This window comes from Quercus robur, chromosome 7 (genome assembly GCF_932294415.1).
Source record: "Quercus robur chromosome 7, dhQueRobu3.1, whole genome shotgun sequence".
NCBI classification, from domain to species: domain Eukaryota; kingdom Viridiplantae; phylum Streptophyta; class Magnoliopsida; order Fagales; family Fagaceae; genus Quercus; species Quercus robur.
In genome coordinates this window covers 41,315,773-41,332,134 of record NC_065540.1, presented here as the reverse complement: position 1 = coordinate 41,332,134, position 16,362 = coordinate 41,315,773, and the positions used below count along the sequence as shown (strand labels likewise).

Here is a 16,362-nt window from a genome sequence, read left to right as displayed (position 1 = left end):
AGCTACTGTACATGAAACACTTTATGCTAGGGATCACAAACTAAATATACAAAATTGGCTTGAAATTGTAATTAGCAATTATACAACCCTCACTATTACAAAGTAAAATGTCTCAAAAATCAACCAACACAAACACAAACAAGTGAAATTGATTAGAAAGCATAGTGAACAAAAATTTGAGGAGATTTCCAACCTTCTATAAGGCTACTGGAAATAGGGTTAAAAAAATTAAAGCAGTTCCTACTTTCTCTTAAATAAAAAGATGAAAATAAATATCAATAGAGACATATATCAATAGAGAAATAATAATAAAATTAAATATAAAAAAGGAAAACAACAAAGGTGATTGTATTCTCCAAGCATCTAGATTTTAAACCATCCATGTTAGAAATATCACTATTAAAATCAAGGGTAAACATAGATCTGCACAAAACATAAATTAATTCAAATTTTAGGGGTGATCTAGAAAAAGCACAAACATTACAAAAAATTTCCAAACAAAAACAAAATTTAATCAATACAACAATTGAACAAACATAACTCAAGAAATTGTAAAAATAAATCGGAAATTAAGGAAAAAGGTAGTCAGACCTTAAACCTAAATTGAGTAGTGCGGCAAGACAATATTTAACTAAATCCAACAAAGGCGATTGTATTCTCCAAACATTCAGATTTTAAACCATCCATGTTAGAAATATCACTATTAAGATCAAGGGTTGTTTCCATTTGAAAGGTAATTAACAGTTCAATGTTTTTTGTTTTGTTTGTTTTTTTTTTTTTTTTTCCTCTCTCTTGAGAACGATTCAACAAAACATAGATCTGCACAAAGCATAAATTAATTCAAATTTTAGGGGTGAACCAAAAAAAAGCACAAACATAACAAAAAACTACCAAACAAAATACAACAATTGAACAAACAAAACTCAAGGAATTGTAAAAATAGATTGGAAATTAAGGAAAAAGGTAGCCTTTTCAAAACCCTACAAATGGTAATTGAATAGAAAACAAAAAAAGAGGAAAAAATCCCTACCATTTGAATCATTTTCTAAATTGCTTCTGAATCGCCTGTTGTTGCAGAGTATGAACAAAGTTTCTCAGTTTTCATTGTTGCAGAAGACGAACAAAGTGTTTTTTTTTTTTTTTTTTTTTTTTTTTTTTTTTTTTTTTTTTTTTTTTTCTCTCGTATGCTTGTTGGTCTGGAACATGGTATTCTGATTTGTGTGTCTATGGAGTTGCAGCGAAGAAGTGGAAGTCAGAGTGAGTCTGAAATTTCGATTGAGAAATATGGCGTTTGTGTTTTAGGGTTTATGTGTGTGTGTGTGTGTGTGTGTGTGTGTGTGGATAAGCAGCTTGGTGTTTTTTTATAGAAATACCTTTGATGAAAGTGAGTCTTCCAAACACACTGTACAGTATTTTAAAGAATTAATTGTAGGTAAGGTCTTTTACGAAGTTTTAAAAACATTGGTATATGGCTTATTTCTATATCCTTAAATGCCCTATATCGGCAATTTTGAAAGCGCAGGCATAGGCAACACTTATTACAGCGGTTTAGAACCACTGGTATAGGATGAATTTCCATTTCCCTAAATACCCTATAGTGGCATTTTAGAAACTACTGGTATCAGAAGGACCTATTACGGCGTTTTAAAAACGTTGGTATAGGGCTTATTTATATATTCTTAAATGACTTATATCGGTGGTTTTAAAAGCACAAGCATAGATAGTACGTATTACAGTAGTTTAAAACCGCTGGTATAGGATGTATTTCTATTTTCCTAAATAACCTGTAGGGGCGATTTTAAAACTACTGTTATAGGTACACCTATAATGGATGCATCAAATTTGTCCAAAATTATTATTGTTATTATTTTTTTACAAAAAATACGAGAAGGAGGGAGGATTTTTTGAAACCGTCCATGTATAGAAACATGTCATACAATGTGTAACTCAACTTTTATTATATCATTTTTGTTTTATTATTATTAGATTACATATTATATGATATTAACTGAAAGTCTTATAGCTAAAATGGTTGGTACTTCTCATTTTTTTCAATGCAATCATCTAGAGTTCAAATTCCTCATATCTCAACTATCCATTTGTGACATGATACAATAAAAAACCAAATATAAAGTAAACCTTCAATTCGTTACCACATTTGGTGATTGGTCCCTTAAAAAATTTCAAAAACTCAATGAAATGCACATTTCTATAGATCCATCCTTATCTATATGTTACTCTAATTGCCACCTTCATTATCATATTTGGTGACTGGTCCCTAAAACAACAAAAAAGTTGGTGGCAAAAACTCTATAAAGTAATCATCCAGAGTTCAAATCCCTCATATCTCAACTATCCATTTGTGACATGATACAATAAGCAAACCAAATATAAAGTAAACCTTCAATTTGTTACCACATTTGGTGATTGGTCCCTTAAAAAAGTTTTAAAACTCAATGAAATGCACATTTCTATAGATCCATCCTTATCTCTATGTTACTCTGATTGTCACCTTCATTACCATATTTGGTGACTGATCCCTAAAACAACAAAAAAGTTAATGGAAAAAACTCTATAAAACGCACATTTCTATAGGGTCAAGGTATCCTCCATTCTTGACTCTATCTTATCTTTAAGTATTTCTCTTCGTTGAGAATTTTTTTTTACTAAGATGGCACCCCAGGGAAGAGGTAGTGCAATTGTTGTCTCAATTCTGCTATTGGGTATGCTCCTTGACTGTGGTAACGTTTTGGCAGCAACCTATACTGTTGGAGATGCTGGTGGATGGACCTTCAATGTTGTGGGTTGGCCTAATGGAAAGACCTTTAGGGCTGGGGATGTACTCGGTAAATATGAATCATTATTTTCTATATATATATATATATATATATATATAACTTCATTCTTTTTCAATCACCATTTTTTTTTTTTTTGGTAAATCTCTGACCAGTTTTTTTTTATCATTTTCTTTAACATTATAATGATGGGTATAGATTGTTTTCACATCCAACAGTATCTACTCTCTATCATAATGTTTGACGATTTTCTATTAAGGTTTATTATTTTTCTTGTTTTCATGTTACAGTGTTCAACTACAACCCAGCATTCCACAATGTGGTTGGTGTAGGTAAAAATGGTTATGATACATGCACGGCATCATCAGGGCAAACATTTCAATCTGGAAGTGATCAGATCAAGCTTGTGCAAGGAGGAAACTATTTCATTTGCGGTTTTCCGGGGCATTGCGCAAAGAACATGAAAATAGCTGTCAACGCATTGTAATCTGAAACAAAACGTTCTGAGATGCTGTCAAGATGCAATGGAATAATCAATAAAATTCATTTCTAATATGCTTGAATATGAGATATTGCTTTATTTTTGCACTTTCTTATGAAGTTTTGCTTAGCTTTTACTGTGATATATGGTGCAGCAAAAGAAATTTTTCGACTGATTTTTGGTTTCCACAGTTACCATGCGTCTTAGGGCATTAAAGGTGCAAATATTTGTTTTGTAACCAACAATTCTCATCTCCTCAAAAACCTTCAAAGCAGATTTATCCTTCCCATCTTTGTCAAATCCAAACAAAAGGGTGGTGTATGTAATTAAATATATCAGGCTTAATCCCTCTCTTTATCATGATTTTAAATATCCATTGCTTCATGGAAAGTTCCATTTTCAAGTTTGTTTATTACAAAATTGTGATGGATATACTCATTCTTTATTTTGAGAATAGTTGAGTTTGACATTTAATACAAGCGTATTTTTTATGTAAAAAATAATAATAGAATGACTAAAATATAGAAATTTTATATAAATATATATATATATATATATTTTTTTTTTTTCCATCAAAAAATTAATAATATAGTTTAACAGTTAACACTTTGATGCATTTCAAACCCCCTTTGGCATTTGTGATTAGATAACTCACTACTATAGCTAAGTGCTAATTAATAAAGGACGGTCCCAAAGAAGAGGGACAATTGTAGGTTCTAAAGAAGGAGCCACACCAAGAAAGGGTCTCAAGTCTCAACCCAATGAGAGGATCACACAAATCTTGACCACTATTACTAAAGCCTGTAGATGAGTTTTATTTGAGGAATGGATTTAACTATTATGTGAACCAGGAGGACTAATGTTTGTGAACTCAAGTGACAATGAGTTGAGCAATAGATTTCTTGATGGCAGTGGAGTTACGGAGTTGGATTTTTTCAAAAAGGATGTCTATGATATTGACATTCTGCTTCTTGAGCTAATTACAGGAAAGGAACCCATTCAAATAAAAATAATTATTCAAACCATTTGGATGGGAGTAACATTGATTGGATTACTTGTCTTTTGAGTTGCTCTTCTTTGATGTGCAATTTCATTGATAAATCTCTTATTGGGTTAGATTTTGATAATGAAATCTTTCAGTTGCTCAGAATTGCCGGTGCCTACATTAAGCCCTTACCTTGTCAAAGGCCTACAACCCTTGAACTGTACCAGGCGATAAGCATCCTTAGAAAGAATTATAGCACATTAAAACACACATACACGAAGGAGAAAAATCTCATAGATCATTTAATCTAAAATTAAGATGTCAAAAGCTCAAACACGTAAAAGCAGCAAAAGAAACTTCACAAATTTATGCATAAAGTCATGCCTATATGACTTTTAAATAATCCAAATGCAGCAATATTAGAAGCAATTTTAAGGATTATTTCCTACTCTCAATGGCTTCTGCAACATAAAATTCACAATCAACACATATACATCTCATAAAGAACAAATAACATATTTGTTAATGTTCTACTTGTCAATTGAAAACAGTCCCAAGTTAACAACCAAAATAGGAGTTATAACCATAACCGAAGATTGTACTAACTTCAATAAATATATGAATCTTTGTCTAAAGGAGTCTGTAATTCCTATCAAATTATAAAAAAAATAAAAAATCTGATTTCATCCAAACCAAGGAAAGAAGACATACAGGACTTCAGCCAAAAACATTCTCCATTCAGCATTGCAGTCAGCAGGGCTTTGATGAGGGGTGGATTCTGTGAGTCAAAGAGAACTGATGTAGTTGCCACTTGGGATGCGCTGCCGCTAAGGTGTGTGGAGCGTATCTTGTTTCTTTTGCTAGTCACAACACCGACTTCAATTCCATTCCTATGTGTTTTAACCAATATACCACCATCATAATGCAAATACCTTGGTTTCTCAAAAAAAAAAATAATGCAAATACCTTATCAAAGCTACATATAACCCAAAGATCTATCCAACTATTATAGGGGAAAAAAAGATCATATTTAATGCAGAAATTTAAAAATAAAGAGGAAAACTTACTGTTAGTAGTCTTGGCGAGTCAGTGGTGGAAGGGTAGACGTTGGCAGGAAGCTGGCTTGACAGAGGGGCTGACCTACAGATTTCTATCTCCCTCTCTCTTCATTTATCTCATTTTGTTCTATGTTTGAACAACATGGCTAAAAGTTAGATGGGCATTTTTTCCTATGTGGTAACACCTCCTTAAAGAAAACTATTTTGAAGAAGCTATTTTGACAATATTTTTTATTTAATTCATGCAAGAAATTGGGGAGAACTTATTAATTCTATTGAAATCATAGGTTCGAATGAAGAATTGGGACAGTTGAAGGACACGTTAAGGAAGATGATGAAAAACAGAAAAGTTATGTGGTTTGATAGAATTCCTATTAAAGCTCGGAAGTGCATGGGTGGTATGGGTATTGGATTGTTTAATAATCTGTTAAAAGAGATTGTAAGTGCTGAAATCGGAATTATAAGATGGTCAACTAATTCAAAAGCTACCATTGCACATACAATACTGATAAAAAAAATAGATATATTGAGAAAAATATTCCAACATCCATTAGTACTCTGCCACCCAATGTGACTCCCTGGCTGCATCTATTGCCCCCTCTGAATGATTTCCATATTTTGCTTAATGAGATGCCTCAATCTCTCTATATTCAAAACCTACAATCATTTCCCTTCAAGTGTTTGATTAAATGTACTAAACTTATGCAGCACAATCCTCCCAAGTTTAATAAGGAACACACCAATCCATAGTCCACTAAATGAAAGTTGTTAGGTTCATCCAAGCCCCCTTAAGTTGTCTTATTAATTTTTGATCTATTAGCAACATGAATAGGGATCATCAAAATTGAAATAAAATATACTTATAATAAAAAATTTTGAAAGAAATACATAATTTTTTTTTTTAAGAAATACATTGGTAGTCTAGATAATGTATTTTTGATAAGAGTGATCCTTCCTCCTTCAACTTGCTTTTGTTAACCTTGATAGAGTACCATATTTTCCTAATAGAAATCCAAATCCACTTCCTCCATTTTCACCAAAATCACGTCTTTCTAATAGATATATGAAATATCCATGGTTAAAATGATCATATAACATTTCTGTGCCTAGCTTACCAATTAGGCAATTACTCCAAAAACGCTGCTATCAAGTTTGCTATCAAGACATTCATTGGCAATAAACACCAAATAAGGGATTTGCCAATCTTCAACATTTAAGTGATCCATGAACACTTTTTTTTATGGTTAAGTAAAGAGATTAGCCAACATCTTTGCCATAAGCACCAAGGTAATATGGTAAAAATCATTAATACTGACACCACCACTTTTTTAGTTTTTTTTTGCAATCAAAGTGACATAAATAGCATTAGAGAGTTCTCAAACTTGTGATTATAGAATTACATTTCCCCACAACTTAATATCTGGCCACCATCTCTGGCCAACATCCACTTCAGTATTGTAACATTCAATTTCACTATCTCTAACACTTATTAATCTCTAGCCACCATCTCTGGTAGAAAACAATATATCTCTTACCCTTTTCTCTCTAACAGTTGCATTGCACATTTTCTTTCTATTTCTTTGCTTCAAATTCAAATCCCCAAAAAGAAAGTTATTGGAACCCAATCCACCACTCTTATTGATCTGCATTTTTCTTTGTTTACATTTTGATTTTCACAGGGATTTCTTCTAAATTTTGTTCATTGATTTAGGCATTATTTTATTTTTCATTTTTTATGATTAGGTTTGATTCTTACTTGGCAATTAGAGCTTTATTTTTACCGATTTGAGATCTAATTAATGCTTTCAGGTACTTTTTTTTTTTTTTTTTCCAGGCTTTATTTCTTTTATCAATTACATTGGCTCAGTTTCAAAATTTCATTGGGTTTTTGAGATTTGTTTAGTTGAAGATAGAAATATGTGTTTATTTTTGGGTTTGGGGTTCTAGTTATTTTTGTATTTGGGTTTTGTATCTCATTTTTTCATTAGTAATGCTCCTATTTGATGCTTCTTCATGCCCAAAAGATTCAGAGGTTCCTCTGTCTGAATTCACTTCAACCGAATTGAGGTCTTTTATACTTATATTTGGTCTTCATTCCCAAAAGATTTAGAGTATTCTTTCTTTGGTCGAATTTAATCTGCAAGAAATTCACTTCATGACTTCCTTTTTCTCTGGTTTAAATGGTTGATTTTGTGGATTTTCTATAATGGGTTGCGATCTAATATATTTGTTGGTATTACTTAGGTTTTTTAATTATTTTTTTAATTATTTTTTTTTCTTCTTGTGTATCCCAACCATCTAAAGACTATCGGTGTATCTATTCCTTCCAAATTTCCAGGTTGACTTCCGACTAAGAGAGAGTATGCATGGTAAGTACAAAACAAAAATCAAACCAAAATAGGGAAAAATTTTTTTGAGAAAACAAACATTTTCATGGAGAACCCAAAAACCCAAAGCAAAAAAGAATCAAAACGAAGATCAAATCTAAACGTATCCAACAAAAAAACTCAATAAAAAGTAATATACCATACCCAAATCTTAAAAAATGGAGAAAAACGTATCAGAGCCCGTTCCGTCGATCTGATGGTGGTAGATATATAGCCTAACGGTGTTGATGCGTATAGATTTTTCTTTCTCCATGTGGTTGAAGTTCCAGTGCTCTAAGTCTGGAGATGGAACGGTTGATGGCTTACAAGCTCTCGCCTTCTCTCTATGTATATGCGTTTTTTATTTTTTGGGAGTATTGCAAGCCTTTTAGGGTCTATTTGGATACTGCTTATTTTGCTGAAAACTAAAAACTGAAAAAAATATTAAAAAAAAAGTTATTGTTCACTCTGTGATTACTATTCATATGCCTTGGTGCACTGTTCATGGGACATGAACAATGCACCAAGCGCTGGTAAAAAAAAAAAACTGGAAATGCAAAAAGCGCCAAATGTAGGGAGTATCGAAACGCTCACTTAATTGTATTCTGACTGGTTATTTTTCATTTTTATACTGAGAGAGTGAGAGGTTATCACACGGTGTGTTAACGTTGCCAACCAATATAATTTATTGCTTTTTAATTGTAAACGTGGTTGTTTTTTAAGTGGGCATTTTTCCTAACGTGGCAACACCTTCTTAATTGCAAGAAAAGGCTTTTGCTTTTATATATAGTATTAAATTAGATATTGAATTGAATTGATTGATTGATTGTTGGATTGCGGACAGACTTTTACATAAATGATAATAAGGTCAAAAATTTGAGTAACCTTTTTCACAACTTGCTAGGTAGCAAATTTTGATTGAAGCTATTTATTCTTCGCAAGTGATTTGGATTTGTTCGCCAAAGCCTATCGGAAAAATTGTCAGGGTCTAAAAGAAGTATTAGATGTGTTCTGTGATCTCTCTGGGCAGAAGGTGAATCAAGGGAAGTCTAGATTTTATTCCTCTTAAAATGTTCTTGTTATATCTTATCAAAATAAATAAAAAAAATGTTCTTGTTATAAGGAGGGAAGAGTTTTGAAGCTGTCTAAACTTTCATTCTAGACCAAATCTGGGAAAAGGATTCCCCTTGAAACTCTGGGGATCCATGAAGTAAGATTTTTATTTTATGATCAAGAAAGTTCAAGGTAGACTTACTGGTTGGAAAGGTCATCTACTTTCCTTTGCTAGTAGAATAGACCTTGATGTTGTGCCTACCTATGTGATATAATGTGTCCTACCACCAACGGAGGATCTTGATTCCTTGGATAGAATTAGTAGCAATTTGTTTGGTGATCAACTGAGGAGAAACTCAAGTTACATCTTGTCTTTTAGAAAAAAATCACTAGGCCTAAGAATGAGGGGATTTTACGCCTCCAAGCACTGAAACCAAAAAATTTATCCTTGTTAGCTAAAGTTAAATTGGAAATTAAAGGTTCAAAAGGATAAATTTTGGGCCATGGTTCTTACTTCTTAGTGGTAATTATAGGAACCCCAATCAACTTTTTCTGGAACATGGACTGCCATCAAGAAAGGGTTAAAGTGTATTCATTAAGGGGACTAAATAAATGGATGGATCTAATAGCTCTCTGAATTTCTTGTTTGATAAATGGATTGTTCATTGTTCATTGTTCATTGTAGGGTACACACTAGCTATTGTTGTAGCTTCTAATGTAGATATGGAGTTATGGGTCTTAACTTAAATTTGTTGGCTAATAGAAGTTGAGATTGATGCTAAAAGTGGTTGTGGAATGTGTTGGTGGGCCTCCTTGCAATAGTATTTCTCATGTATCTCTTACTGCGAATTGCAGGAACCTCCTTAGTCAGATACTATGGTGAAGAATAAAATCATTGCTTCCAAGCAGTTAACCAGTGTGCAAACGCCCTGGCTAGGAAAAGGGCTGGAATGCAATAGGACTTTAATTTGCTTTTCTATGACAACTTGGGTTTGTATTATGATGGACTTTGTTCTAAATCTGGTTTAAATAGAAGTCCTCTTTTGTTGTGTACCAATCACATGCAATGTCGATAGTTGTAAAACAATTTGTCAATAAACTTGTTGCTGCTTTTATACTTGTATACTTGTATATATATCAATTTGACCATTGGATTTTTTTACCTATTTATGTGAGGAAGTGATGGAAAATTGGATGAAAGTAAAGAAACCACTTTGAATTGGTATTGACAAAGATGACTGGAGCCAGGATTCCAACATGGGGGCTGGGCCAAGCTTTTCTTTTCATGAATAGGCCAAGTTTAATTTAAGCTCATTGAATTTCATCACATTAAGTAACACCACAATCTCATATTCGTGGACACAATCTGGGATCACACTACAATTAACAAATACTAATTTCATTGGTGGTGATTTTTCAAAATTTTGTTTGAGGATTTTCAGATACCAGGGCATCAAACACTAGAGGTTGTGAACAAATTAGCTTGTTTTTTTTTTTTCCTTATGAAGAAATCAAACATTATAGTTGAATTTTCCATGATCTACCATTCGAATAAAAGTCATTTTAATTATAGGGATTATGTTACAACTTACAACAACATAACAATTCAAATAATTTCTTGATTTCTCCTATATAAAAATTAATTTTTTAATTTTTTATTCCATTATTTTTCTATTGAGTTTTCATTTCATTTCATTATTATTATTATTTCAGTTTTAAGATACTTAATCATTCTCTATCTTACAAATCAATTATATCAAAAAGAAAGAAAATTTAATACAATCAAAATTCTCTCTATTTTCATGATTAGTATCATGGTGTCTTTATTATTATTGTTTTATTTTGTGAACATTACATAGTTTTGAGTCACTATGTCATAAAAATAAAATTCACCTTTTATTAGCATCTTCTATTATATTCAATGAATATATTTAGAATTTAAATCTTTTATATGTCGTAACTATCAAAAAAAAAAAAAAAAAAAAAAAGAATCCACTATGCAAGTAATTAAGAAATATCAAAAAGTTTAAGTGAACAAAAGTCCCTCTGTCTCTCTGGAAGCCGGGTCTTCCCTTGGACAGTAGAAGTGTTTGTCCCTTCTGTCTGAAGGAGAGTTTGTCTATGCTGTTAGTTTCGTCCCTTCTTGTGAAGGTGATGTTAGGTTCCTGGGGATACCACGTGTATTCCTTGGCTTGTGGGGTTTTTGTTCAAGGGTTTTGGGAAACTGTTTTTATAGGTTGTGTAGTGGAAATTCAATCAAACTCTATGGCTTCGAAGAAGAAAACAGTCACGGTGCCAGGGTACTTTTCCGCGAGGAAGGTGAACAACAAGGCCGAACAAGATTCTCAGTCAAGGGCAGAGGAGATACCGACTCAGCAGAACTAAACCGAGAAGCTTTCCGTGCCGGTGCAAGAAGAGCCAATGGGTGTTGAATGTTACGAACACGGGTAACACAATTATTTATTCCTATAATTTTAATCCAATTTGAGATCAAAACATACATAAAAGGAAATAACAATAAGACATAAAGAAACAATAATTGTAGTAGTGACAAATTGACAATCAAAATCAAATTAAAAATATCAAACTTCTTCAATCTCCCTCTCGGTCTCTAACGGCAAGAGAACTCTTCTTTTCTTTCCTCTAAATGGTATTTTTAAAAATAGTTTATGAGAAAAAAATGTAAAAAAGGAAGACTGAAATAAAACATAACACTAATCTACCATCTGCTTCCACTAGTTTTATAGTAATATTCCCCCATGTATAATAATTTCTATTATGCTTCGAAGTATTGATGATGTCTCACCTATAATTTCCCATGCAAATGCCCATCCATTACAGTGATGATTCCAATTTTCTTAAAGTTCATACTAATCAAATAACTTGTAGCTAAGCAAACTGCCTATTTGGCTAATCTCACCTCATGTACTGATAGCCACAATTATCCTACACTAATTCAAGCAAGTCTAAAATAAAAACCATACGAATTTTAAAGGGAAGAAATCTAATATTAAGTAAATCAATTTCAAGTAATATCAATTAGTCATTAAATTTCTTCGTATGAAATTCAGGAAGCATGAAGTAATTCTACTTTAAAAAAAGAAAAGAAAAAAAGAATAGCCATTAAGGCATATTGCAGGAGCAGAGTTTAAATTGATAAGCATTATGTAGTAATGCAACTCATATCCTAACAGCCCACTCAACCAAACTTTAAATCAAATAAAAATTAAATCAAGCCCCAAAGAAAGCAATGGAGAAACAGAGACATAAAAAAAAATTATAGATTCAAAAAAGTAAATAGACACTAGAAGTTGCCTTCTTTTTAATACAAAAGGCCATTTAGACTCAGAAGGGGATAAAAGAAAATATTTGATTATAGAAATTTGGAATAGAAAGTTGAGGAAAATAAATGTAAAGAAGTAGGACATAGGCTACACTACATATTAAAATTTTTAAAAAGAAAATAAAAATGAGAGCAAATAACTTAGGAACCAAAAAATAGGATAAAGTTAGTTACACACATACTAAAGTTCATAACAATAATAGAACTGTCAAAAGTATACTATGATTAGAATCCCTAAATATAATAATAATTTTAAAAAAATAGTTGAAGAAGAAGATTAAAGAACCAAGCAGATATGAAGAATGCAATTGCAGGAAAATACTCCCTTCACACAAACCATGCATGTCACTTAAAGAATCTGTCTCATAAATATGGTCATTAACAAACTCTTCATGGAAAACAAAAAATGACCTTGAGCAAATATTCAAAATTCCAAAATTTCACTCCCCCTTACAAATAACAGAATTGGTAAGAGAGAAAATAAAAAACTCAAAAATTATAATGTAATTATTAAGTTTAAAAGATAACCAACCATTAAAATTTAGTTAGGATTCGAAATTCTAGAAATTGTATTACAAAAAGTTACTATTGTGAAACCTACAATTGGTACACTCCTCGATGGTTCTCAATAAAAAAATACATTTGAGCAGTTCATTGAATCGCAAAACTAAATTTTCAATAAAAACTCGAAAACTAACACCAAAGGTTGGGTGCATGCACATATGATAAATTTTGTGAATTATAAAAATCAACAGCTACTATACATGAAACACTTTATGCTAGGGACGACCCTCACCAAAGGTTGGGTGCATGCACATATGGTTTGAAATTGTAATCAGCAATTATACAACCCTCACTATTACAAAGTAAAATGACTCAAAAATCCACCAACACAAACACAAACACAAACAAGTGAAATTGATTAGAAAGCATAGTGAACAAAAATTTGAGGAGATTTCCAACCTTCTATAAGGCTACTGGAAATAGGGTTAAAAAAATTAAAGCAGTTCCTACTTTCTCTTAAATAAAAAGATGAAAATAAATATCAATAGAGACATATATCAGTAGAGAAATAATAATAAAATTAAATATCAAAAAGGAAAACAATAAAGGCGATTGTATTCTCCAAGCATCTAGATTTTAAACCATCCATGTTAGAAATATCACTATTAAAGTCAAGGGTAAACATAGATCTACACAAAACATAAATTAATTCAAATTTTAGGGGTGATCCAGAAAAAGTACAAACATTACAAAAAATTTCCAAACAAAAATAAAATTTAATCAATACAACAAGCGAACAAACATAACTCAAGAAATTGTAAAAATAAATCGGAAATTAAGGAAAAAGGTAGTCAGACCTTAAACCTAAATTGAGTAGTGCGGCAAGACAATATTTAACTAAATCCAACAAAGGCGATTGTATTCTCCAAACATTCAGATTTTAAACCATCCATGTTAGAAATATCACTATTAAGATCAAGGGTTGTTTCCATTTGAAAGGTAATTAATAGTTCAATGTTTTTTTGTTTTTGTTTGTTTCTCTCTCTCTCTCTCTCTCTCTCTCTCTCTCTCTCTCGAACGATTCAACAAAACATAGATTTGCACAAAGCATAAATTAATTCAAATTTTAGGGGTGAACCAAAAAAAGCACAAACATAACAAAAAACTACCAAACAAAATACAACAATTGAACAAACAGAACTCAAGGAATTGTAAAAATAGATTGGAAATTAAGGAAAAAGGTAGCCTTTTCAAAACCCTACAAATGGTAATTGAATAGAAAACAAAAAAAGAGGAAAAAAATCCCTACCTTTTGAATTATTTTCTAAATTGCTTTTGAATCGCCTGTTGTTGCAGAGGATGAACAAAGTTTCTCAATTTTCATTGTTACAGAAGACGAACAAATTTTTTTTTTTTTTTTTTGCTTCCTTTTGGATTTCCTTTTTTCATATGCTTGTTGGTTTGGAACACGGTATTCTGATTTGTGTGTCTATGGAGTTGCAGCGAAGAAGTGGAAGTCAGAGTGAGTCTGAAATTTCGATCGGGAAATATGGCGTTTGCGTTTTAGGGTTTGTGTGTGTGTGTGTGTATGTGTTTTTTTTTTGTGTGTGTGTGTGTGTGTGTGTGTGTGTGTGTGTGGATAAGCGGCTTGGTGTTTTTTATAGAAATACCTTTGATGAAAGTGAGTCTTCCAAACGCACCGTACGGTATTTTAAAGAATTAATTGTAGGTAAGGTATTTTATGACGTTTTAAAAACATTGGTATATGGCTTATTTCTATATCCTTAAATGCCCTATATCGGCAGTTTTGAAAGTGCAGGCATGGGCAACACTTATTACAACGGTTTAGAACCACTGGTATAGGATGAATTTCCATTTCCCTAAATACCCTGTAGTGGCGTTTTAGAAACTGCTGGTACAAGAAGGGCCTATTACGGCGTTTTAAAAACGTTGGTATAGGGCTTATTTCTATATTCTTAAATGACTTATATCGGTGGTTTTAAAAGCGCAGGCATAGACAGTACGTATTACAATAGTTTAAAACCGCTAGTATAGGATGTATTTCTATTTTCCTAAATACCCTGTAGGGGCGGTTTTAAAACTATTGTTATAGGTACACCTATAATGGATGCATCAAATTTGTCCAAAATTGTTATTATTTTTTAACAAAAAATACAAGGAGGGAGGATTTTTTGAAACTGTCCATGTATAGAAACATGTCATACAATGTGTAACTCAACTTTTATTATATCATTTATTATTATTATTATTAGATTACATATTATATGATATCAACCAAAAGTCTTATAGCTAAAATGGTTGGTACTTCTCATCCTTTTCAATGTAATCATCTAGAGTTCAAATTCCTCATATCTCAACTATCCATTTGTGACATGATACAATAAAAAACCAAATATAAAGTAAACCTTCAATTCGTTACCACATTTGGTGATTGGTCCCTTAAAAAATTTAAAAAACTCAATGAAATGCACATTTCTATAGATCCATCCTTATCTATATGTTACTCTAATTGTCACCTTCATTATCATATTTGGTGATTGATCCCTAAAACAACAAAAAAGTTGGTGGCAAAAACTCTATAAAGCAATCATCCACAGTTCAAATCCCTCATATCTCAACTATCCATTTGTGACATGATACAATAAGCAACCAAATATAAAGTAAACCTTCAATTTGTTACCACATCTGGTGATTGGTCCCTTAAAAAAGTTTTAAAACTCAATGAAATGCACATTTCTATAGATCCATCCTTATCTCTATGTTACTCTGATTGTCACCTTCATTACCATATTTGGTGACTGATCCCTAAAACAACAAAAAAGTTAATCGCAAAAACTCTATAAAACGCACATTTCTATAGGGTCAAGGTATCCTCCATTCTTGACTCTATCTTATCTTTGAGTATTTCTCTTCGTTGGGAATTTTTTTTTTATTAAGATGGCACCCCAGGGAAGAGGTAGTGCAATTGTTGTCTCAATTCTGCTATTGGGTATGCTCCTTCACTGTGGTAACGTTTTGGCAGCAACCTATACTGTTGGAGATGCTGGTGGATGGACCTTCAATGTTGTGGGTTGGCCTAATGGAAAGACCTTTAGGGCTGGGGATGTACTCGGTAAATATGAATATATATATAACTTCAATCTTTTTCAATCACCATTTTTTTTTTGGTAAATCTCTGACCAGTTTTTTTTTTATCATTTTCTTTAACATTATAATTATGGGTATAGATTGTTTTCACATCCAACAGTATCCACTCTCTATCATAATGTTTGACGATTTTCTATTAAGGTTTATTATTTTTCTTGTTTTCATGTTACAGTGTTCAACTACAACCCAGCATTCCACAATGTGGTTGGTGTAGGTAAAAATGGTTATGATACATGCACGGCATCATCAGGGCAAACATTTCAATCTGGAAGTGATCAGATCAAGCTTGTGCAAGGAGGAAACTATTTCATTTGCGGTTTTCCGGGGCATTGCGCAAAGAACATGAAAATAGCTGTCAACGCATTGTAATCTGAAACAAAACGTTCTGAGATGTTGTCAAGATGCAATGGAATAATCAATAAAATTCATTTCTAATATGCTTGAATATGAGATATTGCTTTATTTTTGCACTTTCTTATGAAGTTTTGCTTAGCTTTTACTGTGATATATGGTGCAGCAAAAGAAATTATTCGACTGATTTTTGGTTTCCACAGTTACCATGCGTCTTAGGGCATTAAAGGTGCAAATATTTGTTTTGTAACCAACAAT

General features: G+C 32.1%; 2 protein-coding genes across 2 annotated transcripts; both read left to right on the top strand.

The window, feature by feature from the left end:
• Positions 1–2,671: 2,671 nt before the first annotated feature.
• LOC126693472 (basic blue protein-like) lies at positions 2,672–3,282 on the top strand. Its single transcript, XM_050389460.1, has 2 exons — positions 2,672–2,846; positions 3,086–3,282. The coding sequence occupies exons 1-2, from the start codon at positions 2,672–2,674 to the stop codon at positions 3,280–3,282; spliced, it is 372 nt and encodes a 123-aa protein (XP_050245417.1).
• An 11,091-nt stretch (positions 3,283–14,373) lies between these two features.
• Positions 14,374–16,122, top strand: LOC126691419 (basic blue protein-like). Its single transcript, XM_050386467.1, has 3 exons — positions 14,374–14,442; positions 15,544–15,718; positions 15,926–16,122. The coding sequence occupies exons 1-3, from the start codon at positions 14,374–14,376 to the stop codon at positions 16,120–16,122; spliced, it is 441 nt and encodes a 146-aa protein (XP_050242424.1).
• Positions 16,123–16,362: the final 240 nt, after the last annotated feature.

What these genes read in the sequence shown, in the direction of transcription:
- LOC126691419 (XM_050386467.1), top strand. Translation starts at nt 14,374, where the DNA reads ATGCCCTATATCGGCAGTTTTGAAAGTGCAGGCATGGGCAACACTTAT. An exon ending in ACAACGGTTTAGAACCACTG is followed by an intron (nt 14,443 to 15,543) that starts GTATAGGATGAA and finishes TTTTTTATTAAG; the next exon opens with ATGGCACCCCAGGGAAGAGG. An exon ending in TAGGGCTGGGGATGTACTCG is followed by an intron (nt 15,719 to 15,925) that starts GTAAATATGAAT and finishes TTCATGTTACAG; the next exon opens with TGTTCAACTACAACCCAGCA.
- LOC126693472 (XM_050389460.1), top strand. Translation starts at nt 2,672, where the DNA reads ATGGCACCCCAGGGAAGAGGTAGTGCAATTGTTGTCTCAATTCTGCTA. An exon ending in TAGGGCTGGGGATGTACTCG is followed by an intron (nt 2,847 to 3,085) that starts GTAAATATGAAT and finishes TTCATGTTACAG; the next exon opens with TGTTCAACTACAACCCAGCA.